The sequence below is a fragment of the Corvus moneduloides genome, chromosome Z, assembly GCF_009650955.1.
Source record: "Corvus moneduloides isolate bCorMon1 chromosome Z, bCorMon1.pri, whole genome shotgun sequence".
In the NCBI taxonomy this organism is placed as follows: Eukaryota; Metazoa; Chordata; class Aves; order Passeriformes; family Corvidae; genus Corvus; species Corvus moneduloides.
Genome location: NC_045511.1, coordinates 49,775,071 through 49,794,217, shown reverse-complemented (window position 1 = coordinate 49,794,217; position 19,147 = coordinate 49,775,071). Strand labels below are relative to the sequence as shown.

General features: G+C 36.8%; 1 protein-coding gene across 1 annotated transcript in view; it reads left to right on the top strand.

The window, feature by feature from the left end:
• The window catches only part of HSD17B4 (hydroxysteroid 17-beta dehydrogenase 4), a 64,501-nt gene that overhangs the window by 21,582 nt on the left and 23,772 nt on the right, over nt 1–19,147 (top strand). Inside the window, exons 12-17 of the mRNA XM_032095889.1 lie at nt 1,017–1,117; nt 1,791–2,024; nt 2,480–2,531; nt 3,843–3,914; nt 5,429–5,532; nt 8,282–8,347. Coding sequence (XP_031951780.1) covers nt 1,017–1,117; nt 1,791–2,024; nt 2,480–2,531; nt 3,843–3,914; nt 5,429–5,532; nt 8,282–8,347 — 629 coding nt within the window. The remainder of the gene's footprint in view (nt 1–1,016; nt 1,118–1,790; nt 2,025–2,479; nt 2,532–3,842; nt 3,915–5,428; nt 5,533–8,281; nt 8,348–19,147) is intronic.

The window sequence follows — 19,147 nt, the reverse complement described above, 5'->3', positions numbered from 1 at the left end:
TTACAAGTCTCGTTTTGCACATTTTCACATTATGCAAATGTCATAACCTCATGCCATATTGTGACAGAGCTTGTATCCGAAGAGGAAACTTGTCTTTGACAGAAGAGGTGACAACATATGTTTGTTTCCTAGCCATTCCTTTTCTTATTAAGATTCAGGCCACAAATAAAATGTTATGATGATTCTGTCAGTGAGATTGGTAAGCAAGAGATAGTTTAGGAAAACAGGATTCTGCAAGAGGGCATGCAGTTACCTTGTAGGGTGTTTAGAGTAGTGCTGTGTGATAGAGCAACACGGTGTTAATCCAAGCAGCAATGCAAGTCAGTATGGGCACAGGGGTTTTGAAGTGGAGGGCAGTAACTCTGGGTTAAGGTAGTTAATACTCTTCTGATTTAAACACATTTTTATTTTTCTGTGCAAGATTCTCACCACCTTTAGTTTGATTCTTTCTTATGTTTAATACTGATTTTTGCCATACTAAGCTTCAAGGAACAAGCTGTTCTTTATGGCCTGTGTTTTCCATAGCTGAATTCAGCCATGCATCATCTCATTTATAATTTTGTCATTATTCAGTCTCAGACTTACTTGCTTTTCTATCTATCTGTCTGATCCAGGAAAGAGGGTAACAGTCAGGAGACTTAGACCTGTGACTGGTATTGCAAATAATTTTCATTATAAGAAAATCAGTAGTAATTTTCAGATATTCGTTTCTCAGACAGTTGAAACGTATAGTGCTCATTATCTTCTCCTTAACACATTGATGTAGGTGTCATGGTTGAGTGGTGGGTGCAGAACTGATGGAACCTGTGTGGAAATCACTTATCCTCTACTTTGTGTGGATGCTTGTAAAATGCAGCACTGTGCTCAATTTGCAGATGTATATTTACTGTGTTTAAAACTGAACTGAGAAATACCAGTCTATGTCTCATTTGCTTGTGTGTATGTTGTGTGTCTGTAACTGGAGTGTGTCATGCATGATTATCTAAAAGTGAGTTTTTTTCAATTCCTTTGTCTAGAGTCTATAAGTGTATTGAGTGATGCTCTAAGTCAGATAGAGTCTCAAGGGAATGTGTCTATGAATGCAACAAGATCAGTGGTCTCTTCATCTGTTGACACGGTAAGTACATCTGTATACCAGATGCACTCAAAGCTGGGTGGAAACCTTGAGCAGAGAGACTTGTGTTGCTGGCCAGCTTGTACTCTGGATTGCTGTCTGCAAAAAGAAAGGTGGGGTTTAAACTGAAGCGAGGAGGCAGAATAAAAAAACATCTCCAGACTCCAGTCTCTGTTTTTCCTATTGATGACTGGAAAATGTACGGCTGAATAGACTGGATAATGCAGAATCTAACTGCATGTAAGTTCTGTTAAGCCTCTTTAATTAAGGTACTGTTCAGAAAAGCAGGAGGGCTTGGGTGTTGCTGGGCAGTGTCGTTTTGCTTTGGCTCCTTCTCTATAGATAATTTTTCCTCGTTTCAGTCTTACTATGGTGTTAAGTATTTCATTTGTGGTTTGTTTTAGAAAAAATCTTAGGCACTGCTGGGAGTGCAGCTGTATGAAGTTACACCATTTATTCTTGAAGTAGATTGCTTGAAGCAAAGTATAATGCCTTGCGTATGGGTTGCTTGTATTGCAATGAATACATTAATATTTTATGGTATACTCTATGCCTACATGTGACTGTAAAGAAAATGCTCAAATGTCAAGTTTGTGTGATAGAGAATTATAGAAAGAATGCAAGTTCAATATTAACTATTTTTAATTTTTATTTTATACTGACTTCTAATTTCCAGACAGGCATTGTTGGCCGTGAATTGGCTACCAACGTGTATACATATACTCACTTGGAGCCTATTCTGTATGCACTTGGTGTGGGAATGTCAACTAAGGATCCAGACCACCTAAAATTTCTCTTTGAAGGAAATGAAGAGTTCTGCTGTTTACCCAGCTTTGGAGTCATTCCTGCTCAAACTTCAATGTTTGATGGTGTTCCTTCTCTTCCAGGGCTAAATATTGATCTTGCAAAGGTATGGAAGAGTTAAGTAGCTAATTTTGGTTGTGTGTCATGTAACTGAAAGGTGTCTTCAATTAGTATTTTTGTAATATTGTTAAGTTCCTTTTGTTCTAGAAAAGAAAAGTCCAGTGTTTTGAATTCTTACATCCGAAGAATTAATTTACTTCTCTTGTATAATGTGTCTTCCTATGATGAGATTTATCATGAATTTGATACTCAATTTTAATTTGTGTTCACTACACTTTTTTTTAAACCACAAAAGCTTAAAGCTTTATTTGAAAATATTCTGAATTTCAAATATTCTATATTTGAAAATATACTGGGGATGAAGTTAGAAAAACAGAAGAATAAAACTTGGTTGTTTTTTAAATTTGTTTGCTCTGAACATTTTCTAAAATAGCTGTGTATTGACTTGGGGGAGAAAGCAATCTATTTATTGTTGTTACAGCACTGTCTTTCTTTATATAGATGCTGCATGGTGAGCAGTATCTGGAGCTTTATAAACCATTACCAACCTCAGGTCAGTCTTTCTGTGTTGCTGATTTGTTTTTTCACTATGACAACAGTTCCTGTAGCCATATTGTAAATAGAAATAGGGAAGCTTTGTTTCAAACTGTATTACTGCATATAATTTTTACAAGGAGTGTGCGAGAAGAGAGGCAACCTGTTATATTCTTGAAGGAGTTCTGAAACTATGTTTTTGAGATCAAGTGTTGCTTTCCTACAGTATACTTAGTAAAGTATGCTTAATCTTTGATACAGTAGGCAAATATACTACATGTCTATGTATTATTCATCTGCTACTAATTACCAGAACTGATAAATATTTCAGTAAGGTGGTATCATAAAACTTCTGGGGTGTTTATCTAATTCTTCAATGTTGATTGTGTCAGTGTGCCTGTAAGAGGATAAGATTTAAATTATGTATGTAAAGAACAAATGGACATCTTAATGAGGCGGCAAAAAACAATTACTTTTGTTCCTGTCAAAATTCTCAAGGTATTAGTTACTGCAGTAGCAAATTCTTTTCAGAGATGGCTGAGTTTTCCCAGATTACAGCCCCTGAGAGTTGCTTGTTAGACTCATTCAGGATATGCGTATGTCTGGATTTCTTCATTAGTAGTTTTTAAAAATTTTTTGAGAGTGTAGCAGAAAAATAAAATTGCAAGCTATAAATAAATGGCAGAATTTCTTGTTGAAACAAAAAAGAGGTATCTGAAAGTTACACTTACTTCAAAGAAGTCTGATAATTAGTAATGGATTGCCAGGATTTCATAAAGGTTTTTATTTTTACATTCTGTAGGCTGATTTATAAATACATGGTGTCTCTAAAGCAATAACTTCTAGTGACAAACTTCAGAGACCCCTGTGCCCAGGCTCTGAGCTGAGCTTCTCTTCTGTAAGACTGTGGTTGTCTCAGCCCTCTTGAAACCTGTGGACAATTTTTAAATGATTGGAGCTGTCTTTGAAGTTAGCAATGTATTTGAGTCTGAAAAGGGAAGTGTTTAGCTCCAAATACATGAACTATAGCAAAATTCTATTGAAAAAAAACCCCTAAAACTTAAAAAAAATACCTGAAGCAAAACAATACTCAGATCTTCAAGATTTGCAAAGATTCCCAGACACTGTTGTTACAGTCATGATGATTATGTTTACTATGACTATTACAATGATTATGATGATGTTGATAATAATAATGAAAAAAATAATAACAGCAACAATAATGATAGTAGTAAGAAAGATAGTTAGTAACGAAGCGTAAAGAGTGATCTGTGGGCTTCATTCCTGAAGCAAAACCTTACAGTGTGTCCATGTTCTTTTTTTCTTACAGGACAATTAACTTCAGTTTCAACTGTTGCTGATATTCTTGACAAAGGATCAGGCGCAGTCTTGCTGATAGATGGTAAAACGGTTTATGGCTTTTGAAGGGGGTGCAGTAAAATTTATTAGGCTTCATTTTTTAACTAGCTGTGCCAATAACTGCCCGCCCTTCCACGGGGGCTAAATAAGACTTTTAGCTTATTAAATCTTAGTGAGATGTGGCTGTGTAATTGTTCTTGGGCAGTTAAAATACTGAAATAAGAACACTTTCTTCCTGTGTAGGTAAATAATGCACCATGCAAAATGATCAAAGTGTAATTGTTCTTGGGTAGCGAGCATACTGAAGTAAGAACACTTTCTTCCTGTGTAGGTAGAATAATGCAGTATGCAAACTGATCAAAGTTCTTAATAATGCTAATGCTTCTTCCTGCCTGAAGGCAGCCAGTTTATATTCCGCCACCCCACAGTAAGGGGTGTGTGTCTGCATGTTTGCATGTGTTTTGTGGGCAGTTTTGCAAAGGTTAATAATATCTTTATGTTGTGTAGATTCATCTGCAAAGTATCGATCTTCAAGACCATGTCCTGCATTCCTTTTTTATGTCTACATTATTCTATTCTAAACAAAACCCATATCTTTCCTCTTGTATCCAAGTTAGAGGATCAGAATGTCTCCAGAAGTTGATAACTTGCAGTTTTCAGAATCTTACTGTCATTAGATGTGATTATGCCAAGGTCCTTTGGGAAAACCAGACAGCAAGAGTAGGCTAACAGGCAGTGAATCTTTAAACACTGTTGACTTTTTATTCCTTCAGTGGTCAAATAAAATGGTAAAAGGTTTTTACTGACCCTTCCTCATAGCTGTGTTGTGGTTTCATACGGGGCTAATATGAAGCCTGTCTATTCCTGCAAAATGCAAAAGTTCTTTTTGTGAGCAGAGTCTCAGTGGTTTTTAAATTTCTTCTGGAACTGGAAATAAACATTATTAACACAAAATGCTGTGAATTCCAGGCTAAAGTGTAAGGGAGTGAAATAGATATGACCTGGAAATAGGAAGCTGAATTTTAATTCAGTGTAAGAAGTATGACTTGTTCAAAAGAAGGAACAGGAACAGGACCTTAAACTCTGGAAACTCTTCTCATACGAGATACTAATACCACTTTTTGTATGAGTTCATAATCTACTTTACACACTGGGTATTCTCAGTAGCTTTTAATGCATCATATTTTATAGTACAGTTCTGTATTTAAATAAATTGTTAATGCAGTCTTGAGATGCTAAAATAAATCTAATTTCAGCACTGTGTTGTCAGATGTTTTTAGCACCTTGAATGTTGTCACCATTTTGATAGTTCATTTTTTAATTTTAATGCTTTTATGTAGATAAAGTTCATGATATTATTTGGAACAGATCATTAGTCTTCCCTGCTCAGGAAGTGACTTGCAACAATGCAGTGTGAGTGTGACCATTGCCCTCTCAGTTGTTAAAATGAGTTTTGTCATGTTTCCAGCTGAACTTGTCTCTTGTAACAACATATGCTAGCTGTATGAAAAAGGAGATTGAACACAATATATGACCTTCCTCTTTTTTGTCTTTCAGTGAATACCTATTGTGGAAAGGAGCTGGTGTGTTATAATCAGTTCTCTTTGTTTTTTGTTGGAGCTGGAGGATTTGGTGGAAAACGAACATCAGAAAAGGCCAAGGTAAATCCACACATGTCCATATTTAAAAAAAACCACCAAACACATAAAGATTTCTGTCAGCAGTGCAAGAAAAATACTTGCTATATGAACTAGGAAGTATAAACCAGCATTTAAGCAGTGTGGCTGTGCAAACTCAGATGGAATTTAAATACTTTTGTTCTCTGCAGAGCCTGAGTGAAAATGTACTGTTCAAGGCTTGGGAAACCAGTGGTTTCATTTTGAGAGTTAGGGAGAAAAGTGAATTGCTAAACATTAAACAGATGAGAAACTCCTACATCGAAATACTTGAAATGGTAGAATATCCTAATGGCAAGCAGTGTTAGGGTTGAGCTTGCAGTTTCTAGAAAAGATCTCTAGGTGTAGCTCTTTCTAAATCAATGTGTTTGCATGAAAGACGTTTGGAAAGCATGAAGAGGGAAAGAGAAATAGCATTATAGTTTGGAGCTGAACTTTTTTGTTTTCAGAGAGTTAGCAAGTAGCAAACAATGTCACATGAACACAGAGTGTTTCTGTCGAAATGCTTGAAGTAGCTATTAGGGTACTTGACATTGTCCCCTTCAATACTGTGTTTGAGGGCAGTGTCAGCAGGGACTGCATGTTGTTATTGTGAACTAGAGCCCTGAGGCACTACAGTAATAATCAGTTGAATAGAGGGTATGTTAAACTCAGTATTTTTGAACATTTTTAATGAAATACCAAGGTTTCATACATCTGAAATACTGTAGGTGATGTTCTTTGGGATTTCTGCATGTAAACTTACAAGTTTTTTTATTTAAATCGATATCAATTTTATCAAAGTTTTACCGTATATAACTGTACAAATCAGGTCCTGAAATGCCTGCTGCTTCAAAGAGCCTCTGTTTGGTATAAAAAATTTCACAGGAAATTATTGCAGACAGTATATAGAGGTCTTTGAAGGAACCCTTAATTCTTCTGTAATCAGATTTTATAAACAGTGCATGTAACAAAAGCCGTTTGAGAGTTAGGGAGAAAAATGAATTGATAAACGTTAAACAGATGAGATATTCCTACATGGAGATATTTGAAATGGTTCAAGGCTAACCTGTAATGGTGACGTCAGTGAGTCCAGTGTAGTGCTTTTGCACTTTTTAGTTAAACTTTTCACTTTAGGCAACTGCAATTTCTTCACTCTATTTAGTGAAGTATGAGAATGTTACATACATTATTTTACATTTAAAAATATGAAGAATACTGTTTCAGGCAGCTCCTTCCTGTGATAGAAAAAACCCTCCAGGTACAGTCTCATTAAGACAACACAATGATACAGCAATTTCAACAGAGGCATCTGCATGCAAGAGACCAGTTTCAAATGCTGAATTTTCCTGCTTTTTCCTTGCAAACCTTCCCATTAAAAAGAGTTTCATGCCCCTCTGCAAGAAGAAATGCCAAGCTGATGAGACATATGTTATAGTGTGTCTTTTTGGCACTTTACACTTCTATTGTATTTGAAAATTGTATTGCAAGTCAAGAGGAGCAAATTTCCAAGGTGAGGTCTATGATGAGCAACATGGTGTTTAAGTCATGTGTCTCTTCTTGAGTTGAGGGTTTCTTGACCTGCAGGTATAGGGCTTTCATTGATTATTCATACATTGTCTAGTTTTAATGGCTCATTAGGTCAAGTTGAGTTTCTTTAAACCAGCTGGAACTAGATTGGCAAGCCATGCTTGTTTTGAAAGCATGTTTAGGTAATGTTCTTGTTATCAAGTGGCTTGTGTAGGTCCACTGTGATTCTCTGAAGTGACAAGAGGAGTGCTGTTATCCAGTCTTCCACCCTGGAAGTGGTCTTGCTCTGCTGTTAATATACATGGAAGAGCCTTTTTTTTTTTTTCTTATTAGACATGAAACTACACAGCACTTGGTTTCTTTTGATTTCTCATTTCTTTGGTAAAGACCTTACGCAAATTCAGATAAGTAAAATTACTACAGGTGAGAATCAGTTTGCTTCCTTTAATTTTGGAGCTTATGCCTGTTTCTTTCTGGGCTTTTTTGTTTGTTTTGAAAACTCAAGTAGAGGAGGAAAAAAGATTTCAGCTACGTTAATAGCTTGAGTTGGTTATTATGGTTTCCTTTATGTTTGTCATGATCTAGGATGTTCTCTGTCAGTCTGTTGGTAAAATTTATATCTTCAAAACTGAACTATGAAGCTGTAGATTGCACAAGGAACAGCTTTTTTGCGGTAATGTGGGGTTTAATATGCAGTATGTAATTGCAAAAAAAGTAGTGAAAGAAAAGTGCGTAAAACAAAAAGAAGCTGGAACCTCTTAAAGGGGAAAAGTAATGCAACATAGTCCGTGGGTGAGGTAGTAAATAATTTTGTTCTTAACCGTGCCTTTAAAAGTAGTATTTTAAAAGCTTCATTTTTCTTTCTGTGTTCGAAAGCATTTTAATTTTCTGTGAGACAACTGTTTTTTCTAAGTGAATAATTCTTGCTTGAGTTGTTTTGGATAATTTGGAAGAAATGTTTTCAAACTTATCAGGTGTATCATGTAACTGTAGGCAGGATCTGATGCCTCAGGATCACTACCTTTGTAAGGCTAACCTTGATAAGAGACCTTTTCTGGATGAAATACCTTCTTCTATTTTCCCATAAGTGTAGAAAGGATAGGAGGAACTTTAACAAATTGCTAAATATTGTTTCTTTTTATACATAACTGGTATAATCTGGCATTAGGTATGGATAAAAGATTTATGCTGTGAAATATTAATAATACTGTTACTTTTGCTTTAGTTAACTGCAAATCCACCCAAGAGACCTCCTGATGCTGTAATTTCTGATGTCACAACACCTGATCAGGTAAAGCTTTGTATGCTTTAGGTACGGAAATCTTTGTTTTGGTTGGAGAAAGGAGTGTTAAATGATGTTAATTAATAGTTCAGGTTTTCTGGTATACCTGAGGTATTTGTATTCTTTTTTAGTTATGTTTTTGTGTGTATAGATGTGTGTGTATGTATTTATAAAGCTAAAATTTTTTCTAGCTTATGACTGTGTTCAGTGTACTGCGTAAAACACTCTTTTCTTAAGACTGACAAAATTTTGTAGTAGTTTATCACAAATTTTGCATAGAAGGAGAAGATCAGTGTTTGTATTCTGTTTTATTTTTGAAAAAAAAGGTTCAGGCTTCCTGAAATTTGTGCAAAAAAGAAAACAAACCCAAAAAACTTATTTTGACTCACAGTGTTGAAAAAGTTAAATTTGTGTAGTAGGAGGAGTCAAGGGAAACTTGGAATACTGACAGACACCTGTCCAGGTGTATTTCTATTTGTCCACATTCCCACTGGTTTACAGGCATCTGCTTTCCGCCAGGCAGAAACCTGTGCAAAGAAGTATGACCTCTCTCAAGGTAAACATGCAGGTGTCAGACAAACAAGAAAGTAAAGTGTGGAGCTACCAACATTGGGACACTGAGTGGTGTTTTCAAAAGCAACTTAGTCATACCAGGTGGCTCTTCCTGATTATATATGGAGTAATTAAGTCTCATCCAGCTTATTCCTGCGCTTGGAGTCCAAGTTAGCCCTACTTCAGCTGGGAAAGAGAGCCAAGATTAGCATTTCTGATTCTGTCACTGATGTGTTAGCTGCATCCTAAAATTCACAGCATTGGTCTAGGAGGTACAGGTGTCTAATTCTCAATAGGCTTCATTGAAAATTGCCAGGGTGAGCAAGGAGCAGGAATGGTGAGGGAGTTCTTTTTTCCTGGGAGGTGGCTAAATGTAGTGGAAGGTTGCTCTACAGCAGCTGACCCTTTTTTAGATGAGCTACAGCATCTCTAAAGGTCCAGTATTTACAACTTTTTATTTTGAATGTTAGAAAGATTCTTCACTGCATGATTATATTGGAATTGATTTCAGGTCCATCAATTTTTACAAGATATTTGTGATTGCCTTGTTCATATGGTAATTTTAGTTTCTGAGCCTTAAACCCTTATGTCCAGAATTGTTGTTGTGTGTAAAATGCTGAAAGTTCATGAGATAAAATATAGTAATGACACTGTAACACGGAACTTGGGAAACTTTGCTACTGCAAAATTGATTCTTGGAAATAAAAGTAGCAGAGAGTAGCCACTTCATTTGTTTTTTTTTTTTTTTTAAGATCTTCTCTGACCGGTAGATATATAAAGAGATTTATTCTCCAGTTAGAGGAGATAGAGCCAGTGGACTTTGATAATCACAAGAAAGCTTATGTACCAAATTATTCAGTAGCATCTGTGTTTCAGTGATGATGACAGGACGAGTATACAGGAGGGGGGAATGTGTAGCACTCGGGAACTTTATGGGCAGATACAGACTTTCATGTGAACGACAGCTTGGGAAAATGCTTTACATTTACCAAGACTTTACATTTGTGTGTCTCTGGAATGACACATAACTGCCCAAAATCTTCTTTAAAAAAATGGAAGCTGGCACACAAATTGCTTCAAAGTTTCTGAATGTCTTAGTGTTTACATGAAAAGTGTATTGGCAGAAATGACTGTTGGCATTCAACTGTTGATACAGAGTATAAGAGACTGGAAGAGTCAGTTTGCAAATAGCGTTTGACTTAACTTAAACGGTACAAATGTCCAGTGATAATAGTGACATTCAGTTTTTTTCTCATACCATGAATATGTGGCTAAACTGCTCTTCATAATTAGCATTTTCCCCCTTAACTTTTCATATCATGATCATGTAGTAAACCATCTGATAAATAGACTTCCATGCATATTTTAGAAATATTTACACACCTGTTTTTCACTGGAGATAATGACTCATTACTTTGAAAGTTTATTCATTCCTAACTACTGCAGTGCTTTTTTTCCAAGAGGAAGGTCAGACCAGATGAAGCGCTGCTTAGTGAAGAGGATACTGGGAACAGAGTGCTAAATAACTGGTTTTGCCCATCACTGTGTGTTCAGTGGAAGAGAGGGTACAGCCACCTACAGTTCCTAGAAAAATCTTTGTGCTATGTGACCATTGAGAGAACAAAGTAATCCTTTTGGTTAGTGGCATCATAGCAGGAGGTATGATATATGTTTATCCCTCTTAGATCTGCACCCATTTCTGGGAAGTTCTTTAAACTCCAGCCAGTGCTTAGGAATGAGTTGCAGTACTATGATGTAAACTGCTTAAAGGTGAAAGTGATTAAGAAAAATTTAGAAGTATCTGATCTTCTAAAAGCCTTTAAGGCTTAAAATTGCATCTTGCGTGAAGAAGGACATAAAATATTTCTTCTGTATTCATGAGTTTTTCTGCAAAGAACTAGATGACAATTTTTCCATCTTGCCCTGTAGAGATGTGCATGTGTGGTGACATTTTTGTGTCTTGTTCTCTTTCTATAACCTGAGCTTTGCTGTACTAGACACACTGCCATAAATCTTTTGAATAAAATAGACCTTCTGACAGAAGATCAAGACGTCTAGAGGGTGTTTGACTATTAGCCATTAGCAAGGAATGAATCATTCAATTTCAACCCTATAGGGAATGTTTAATGTAGATACAGAGCTTTCGTCCTGACGGTTTTCAAACTGGGGGCTTAAATTAATCAATCAAACTGATTTTGCTAAATGGTTACTAAAGCAATGAAAAATAACTGGCAGGGAATGACCTGTGTCTCTGGAGAATTTTGTCTACATATAGCTTTCAATCTCTTCCTAAATGTAGTGATTTCTTGGGAACTCATTTTCTGATGACACACAAGGTAAGCTGCAGTGGTTATTAAAATGGATAATACCTTAAGTAATGCAAGTCACTTTTGAGGAAGAAAACAAATAAGGTCTCTTGAATTTGTTGTGGACTTTTCTGTGGTTTGTTAGAGGGTTTTTGTGTTTGTTTGCTCATGGCAAAACTCACAGCGTTCTGATATTCTACATGTTTCCTTCCAAAAAATTGTTCTCTTTTTTCAAATGTCAGAAATAATATTCAGAATGTAGTGACAACGAATAAACAGCATAACAGTAGCGCATAGAATGAAATTTTTTGCAAAGTCATTTCAGTTTTACTGTTCTCTGTTTTCTCTCACCTTTTTCTGAAAGCTACTTATTTTGTTTGCTATATGGCAAAACTAAAGCTGTAGTACGTGGAATTTGCAGGACTTCCAAGTTAATGTCAGCTCATCTCAATAGAACATCTAGTAATTTTACAAAATATTTGCCGGTAGAAAAATTCTCTTTGCTTGCAACCGTATCATATATTTCACTGAAGCATTCTCCCGCATTGAATTCTGACTCTGTGCTTGTTACTTATATCGGTACAGAGGAATAGACATGACAAAAAAGTAAAGAGGACCATTTAAGCAGGCTTTGAAAAACATGGTGTCTCAGCCTGTAATGCTTTTGAACCAGCTGTGTACATGCAACTGTGACCCCTTTAAGACTCTGCAATGCAGCGTCATGTGAGCTGTCATGTGGGGATTTCTGCCACAGCAACTTTTCTATGCGATTTGGGTATCTCAAGCACACAGTACTTCTGTTCTGAGTCTTCCAGCATCAGGCAGTTTGGCCATTCTTTCTTTCAAGAATTTTTAAATTCTTCTTTAGAGCTGATGAAACTGAGCCTAATACTAGTCTGTTGAAGGACCTTATTTATATCCAATCATTTTTAATTTGGAAAACCATGTGTAGCGGGTTGGGTTTGTAACGGGGTGGAAACACCAATTTAGTGTAGTGGTTTGGTCCAAAATACTCATTACTGTTTATCTGCTGTGAGATAAGATTTAGGAGAAACACAAAGCAGGCACCAAACTTGAAAGAATATAAAGAAGTTTATTAACAGACCTAAAAGAAGAAAAAAAATTATACCACCTTCAGAACTCTCCTCCTCCCCCCACCTTCCTCCCTTCTCCCACTGACAATGTAAAAAGACAACCCTCAAGACGTTCAGTCTGTTTACCACTTCCATAATAACCTTGTTCAGTCCATTTAGAAAGAGAAGTCTCTTCTTGCTCGTGCTATGAACATGTTACCACAACGAGACAGCCGCCCACTTCCAAATAACTTTGTTCAGTCCATTTAGGAAGAGGAGTCTCTCTGCCTGCATGTGAGTCCCTTCCCCCGACTTGCAGCTTTTCCCACAACTGCTTTCGAGGGTCCACTCTTGAAGGTTTTTGGGGTAGAATTTTAAGGTTGAGCCGTTCAGAAACAAAAGTTCTCTTCACCCATCTCTGGGAGCATTTCATCTCTAAGAACAGAGGCCCTTCTCCTTCCCTGGGAGCAAAGGGTCCTCCTCATCTTTAGGACTATCTCTGGGAGCATCTTTAGGAACTGAGGTTTTCTCCTTTCCCATTTGAAGCAAAAGGTCTGGTCCATCTCTCCCTGTCCAAACTTCTCATGAAATTACAGCTGCGTCAGCATCTGCCTATCTCAGCGCAGGTGCTTTTGCTCACGAGTTGAACACTCCACCTCCCATATCTTCATGGAATTACAACAGGATACTCTGATATATCATAGCTTCACAACAGAATTTCAGCTTTAAGCATCTCCTCTCTCTCTTCCCTCAGGTTTTCAGCTCTTCACAGCACTGAAAGGGTTAATCTCACCTCGGCCTTGCAGTGGAGGGGGGGGGGAAGCCAAGCTGCTCCGGCTGCACAGAGCAGGGCTGGGGGGGGGGGGTGGGTGGGGGGTGTTCCACGGCTGGAACAGGTCCATCGGCTCCAGGATGGCCGTGGCCCGGCCCAGCCTGGCCCAAGCAGGGCCTGGGCTGGGCCCACTGGCCCCCACAGCCACCTGTGCCAGCGCCGGAAACAAGAGAGAGCTGTGGGGGACGGTTTTGTTTATTCTTAAGTGTGGATCACAGAGGTGGTCACAACTTTAAGTGGCTTAAAGAATTGTCCATATTCCAACTGGCCAGCTGATAGGTTCTGTCAGGTCATAGAGGAAGCTGTAAGAAGAACATCACTTCCAAGACTTAGCTTGCTAACCTATGACACCATGACAGTGTTTTAAGCGTTACAGATATCTAAAAAGATAAAAATTCCAAGTAAAGGTTGCAGTTTTTGTAGTCTCAATCTGCTTTGTGTGCAATGTTTAATACAGTTTTTAAAGCAGTGCAATACAGTTTTCAGTGATGCAGGCATGGAATGGTGTGCTTGTTTCCCTCTTCTTCAGGAACTCGTTCCACATGCAAGGAGAGAGCTGTAGGCATGAGCTGAGACAGTGTAGGAACAGTTTTCCTCTGTTATTTGTTGCAAGAAGTTATGTTCTGAGAAGGAGTTATGAGAGGAAAATGATCTCATGGTTAGAGACTGGTTGAAAATGCAGTTGTTTGACAATGGATTTTCTGTACTTTGGTTGTGGGCAGCTGTCACCCAGATATCCCAAAACACTCAGACATGGGTGCTCCTGAATCAGTGACTGGTAGGACAGGATTAGATGATAAAATGTGGAAGATGAAATTTGTGAGTAGGACTAGCGGGAGGATGTCTGAGCATCACAGGCTGAAATGAAATCCACAGGGGCTGTGTTCTGAGCTTGTACACTGTACATCAAAAGTGTGAGGTGCTTTAGAAAACAAGGCATTCAAATGTTGTGTTGGAGAGCTGGAATTTGTTTCTGCTGCTTACAATTACAACTTTTTTTCCTTGTAGTTTCTAATCTATAAAGCAGGGATGTTTATAAATGTTTGAGGCATTGTAATTGTACAAAGAATGTTTAAAGGAATGGTATATAGCATCGGATGGTGATTTTTCTGGATGTGATACAGTGAGCAGCATAGAAAAGAGACACATATATATATATATATATACATTATCTATATTATTGAATATGATTCTTTATTTATTCAGAGATTTTGAGAAAGATTCAGTAAATAATACCTAGACTAATAAAAAAAACCTATGTAAAGCCTTCTGTTCCAGGTATAAATCTAGCACTGATTGACAGGATGTGAAAAATTGCTGGTTTTTAGTGGTTTGGGGTTTTTTTTCAAACATACAGTTATCTTTCATTTTCTCTGAAAGAGGAGAAAATAAATGGCCCCTGTCCTGTTTGAAGTAGTGTTATCAGGATCCTGTGAATAAGACTACAAGAGTCCCCTTCCCCTTCTGAGTCGTTCTCAGTCCTGCAGTCCTGCTCATACTGCAGCTACCTGAGTTTAGGTTTTCACTGTGTCAAACTCAGTTAAAATTACAGTTCTTAATGTAACTGGAAAGAACTGTGAAGACAATTATGCAGAAATCTAGCTTGTTGTAAAAGGGTGGACTTTACAATAAAAACTTATTAAAAAGAATTCTTGGAATGAAAGAGAGGCGTGGGAAGCATTTAATGAATGCTTAAGGCATTATTAAGCTAAAATCTTCTGTGAAATGTTTTCTGTCTGTTTCCAGCAGGTCCATTATTATGAGGCTTTGCTTTATGTCTGAGGATAGTGTGATAAGACCCTTACAAGCTTCAGTGTGGTTGGAATGTGAATCCTTACCTGTGGAAAGCCATCTTTTGTTCTACAGTCTTCATATGTGTTTTAATCCTAAGCGTATGTAAATATATGTGGTTTTAGAGAACATAGGGAATGATGAGGGAAGAAGCAGGAAGACCCAACAGATTGACACCAGGCTCAAAGCCAGCTATTAGTGGCAGAATTTTGGCTTTTTTGATCACGGGTCAGTTTGCACAACAGCAGGCTTGCTGTCAACACATGGGGTACACCTGTCTCAAAGGGGTAAAAGTGCTTTTGCACAGGAGTTAACAGGGCTCATTAAACGAGTTTTAAACTAGATTTGAAGGGGGAACAGGGTAAAACTAGTGTGACTAGAGATAAGCATGAAGGCAACATGTCAGTATTTGAGGGAAGGTGTGCTGGTGAGGTCCTTTAGTCTGCTGTCTCAGTGGAGATGGAATCTGTGTGTCAGCAGAGACAGAAGAGTTACTGATATGTTAGAAAACATGGAAACACTTGAGAGCATAATGTAGAAATTAGGTTTTCTCCCCCACAAAAAGGTGGTGGGATTAGTAGCCCAGCTGAAGTGCATCTACACCAATGCACGGGACATGGGCAACAAACGGTAGAAACTGGAAGACGTTGTGCAACAGGGAGTGGTATGACATAGTTGCCATCAAAATATGGTTGTAGAACACATTCTGATTTCTATCCTGTTCTGTCCAGACTGTAGTACAGCATTACCTGAAAGTGTGTAAATTTAAGTGAACTTCAGGCAATAGCACAAAAGAGCCTCCTCCTGAGACATTCAGGTGATTTTTTTATCTATTTGTAGCATAAATAATTTGTTTTGTGATAGAGCAAATGATGTTATGCAGGTTCACAAATATGGAAAGAATGACAGAAAGAAAAGTACTAAATAACAAAGGATGATACAAGCTAAACAAAGGGATGTGAAACCTTTGCTAGGATTTGATAACCTTTTCCTCATTTGTTTAGAAGTTCCAGTGTACAAAGATGGTACTTTCAGAACCATTGTGTAGTCAGTAATGGTAATTACTTTGAAAGTTTGTTACATGTTATAATACTAATGTCAAGGTTTATATAACCCCCAGTCCTCTGTGTTTATTCCTGTTGGGAAGATCAGGATATAATTTTTTTAATCATGGAAATTTTGACAAATAGTTGAGGGCTTGGACTATGGTAGAATTTTCTGTGCTGAGGTGATAAAAGAAGAGAAGGTACTAGTCTGGTAGTCAATTTGTTTAAACAAGATGGTCTTCCTTACCAACTTTATTACCTCCCCTTATCGATGCATATCTTAGTAAAGGCTATAAAAATTGTTATTCCATTTGAAGTTCCCCAAAATGAAGTGATTTGTCCTTTTTAATTAAGAGAGGCATTGCTAAGGGAAAGGCTTTTTGTATATTTGCTCTGCTACTGAAAAATTACTAATGTTTTGTGAAGTCTCTGTCAGAATATGTAAGTTGATACTAAATTTGAGAAATGCTTGATATGGACAAACAGAAAGTACATAAATAGTGTGGGGTGGGGAGGTTTTATGTGCAGTGAATTACTTAAGTACTGTGCTAAATTTGAGCCCTTGAAGCATCAACACTTCCAGTTTAACTGGAAATTTTCACTGTTCTTAATGTGAATGAGAGCTCACTGGCACATGCAGAGGCGATTGCTGCTGTTTTTTCTTCACGAGTTGGCTTGACTACTTTTTAAGCTGTATAGTATAAATAAAGTATAAATACATATGTGTCCATGTCCATACATGTATTCATATATACACACATATACTTGGTAAGATAAGCTCTTGGGTAGAGCTATTTTTCTACCCAGTTAGAAGGGAAAATACATGGATAGTTGGCTTCCTTTTTCATTAGCTTTACCACTGACCTTTATTACAATCTGCAGGAAGACTAAAAAACTGGCACAGACAGGTTTGATATCACCTTTTCTTTTGTAGTCTGGCAGAACTCCTAAATTGTTAGGAAATGAGACTTGACAGTTTGTGCTATTAACTGGAGAACAATTTAACCATATTATGACTGACTTCAATCTAATGCTCCACATAAATGAATTCTTGTAATCCTCCAAGGATGCATCTTTGGTTGGTTGGTTGGGTTTTTCCTTCCCACCCCAGCCCCCTTCCCCCGAATGCTATCACTTGTGAAATGTCCTTATTGGAGGAAAATAGAAAGTAGAGCTAATAAGGCTTTAAAACAGTTAGTTGTGTTTTCATGTTGACTGTAGTTTATATAATGAAGATTTGCCAAAGATCATGGTAAAAGAAATTTCTTGGCAGACCTGATTTGGCTGCACTGGATCTGAAAAAATCTACTGTAACTGTTTTATTCAGTACTGCCTGTGTGTTTTTTGATTGTGACCAGTGCCACTGTAGTTATTGAAAATATAGACAGACAAGTATCATTTCCCAGATTCATATTTAACTTCTAGTTAAATACATTGACCACATTTAATTCTCTGAACACAGTTGTTTTCTGTTACATTTGTTTTGTTAGCAAAGCTTGTGAACAAATTTGTTAGCAAATACTTGTTAACAAATATTTTTTACTACAGTAATTTTGAAAAGCATTTGGTAAAGGTATTGTCTCCCAAGTAGTGTTTATTATAACTCTAAATAAATGGCTAGTTCTTATTACAGCTTTAGTAAGCAACAGCTGCATAGCTAGATTTAAGTTGGGTTTTGGGCTTAACACAGAAATTTGTCTTCTTTTTATGATACATAAATTGAATTTTCCAGTACTGCAACTAAATGTTATTTAGCTAGAACTAAAATTTATTACAACAGCTCTTTTGTGAAAATAGCTTCCTGACAGTTTTTGTAAAAACCCAAATTAATTGAAGAATGAAAGAAAGACCCTAGGATTTTAATTTAGCTAGGAAATTCTTTAATAATTTAATATCTGCCATTTTTTTCTAATTCTTGAGTGGCAATTTGCTGTTAGATTTTAGACTCTTTTGAAAGAAAAATTTAGTAATGAAGGGGGATAACCTACTTCATAGAATTCTGTTGAAGAATTCTCTTTAGATTGTCAGTTTTAAATTTACTTGTTTGCAAAGAAGCTATGGGTCCCTTACTAAAAATCTCTTTCATAGGGATCTAACTTTGATATATTCAGCAAATTACTTGCCCTCTCTTTGGTCCTTTTTAGAATGTCAAACGACCCAACTGAACTTCAGTCTTACACTAACATGAAATTTCCAGTCTTCACTATTTTCTTAATAAATTACAGGATTAATTAGAAGGTAATTAAAAAAGAAAAAAGACGTTATAATAAATACACCTTTTTGGCAAAAGTAAAATTACAGTTAGAAATTTGAGATCCACTGATGTTATCCTACTGATACTTTTTTTTCTCCAAAAGGAAAAGTGTTTCAAAGCAGTAAACAGATACGTAAACAGCCATGGAGGAGTATTACCTTACTGTTTGCCTTTCTAAGATTTGCATGCTTATGGTATGGTGGAGTTTAGGATTTTCTTCTTGTTTTTAATGCGTGGTTCCAGCTCTTACAGAGAGCAGTGATGAGCTCTTTACATTCCACCTTAACTGAGGCTCAAAACAATTGCTGTATTGCTGCAAGTTGCTATGAGAAGTAAGAGAAAGGTAGAGCTTGGTGTTAAAGCTGTAGTTAGGGGGAGAAATGACCCGAATATTAACAGATTAAAAAATAAAACAGATGGATTATGGTTTAAAATTGTAATTAGAGTTCAAAACCTCTCTAGTTACACTGTCTGCTTCAGACTTGGTAGAAAAACAGCATTAGACATATACTGGAAAATTCTTCCTTTCGGGAATCTTTTTTTTTATCCTTCCCTTTGAGAAATCTGCTATCTTTCTTTCCTCCAAACAGAATGTAGTACAGTTTACCCTCATTTGGATAAATGCAACCATTTTTTGTAGTCCTAGTTCAAAATGCTGGGAAAAAATATTTACTGACAAAGGGTTCCAGAGGCCAAGAATGTGCTTGACTAAAATACAATTTGTTTTCAGTTTAAAAGCTTTTTTCAATTAAATCCATGTTCAATTTGTATATGTCATCATAACTAAGCTGCTAAATTCTTGGAATCTTCATTAGTTAATGTGATGTACTGATTTTCTCTGTACTTCCGGGAAATTTTTACTAGAGAGTTCTCCGCTATAATTTAGTCACTGGATTTCACTGTAATCTGTTGACCAGAGAAAAAGGTTTTATTTCAGAAATATGCACAGGTTGGC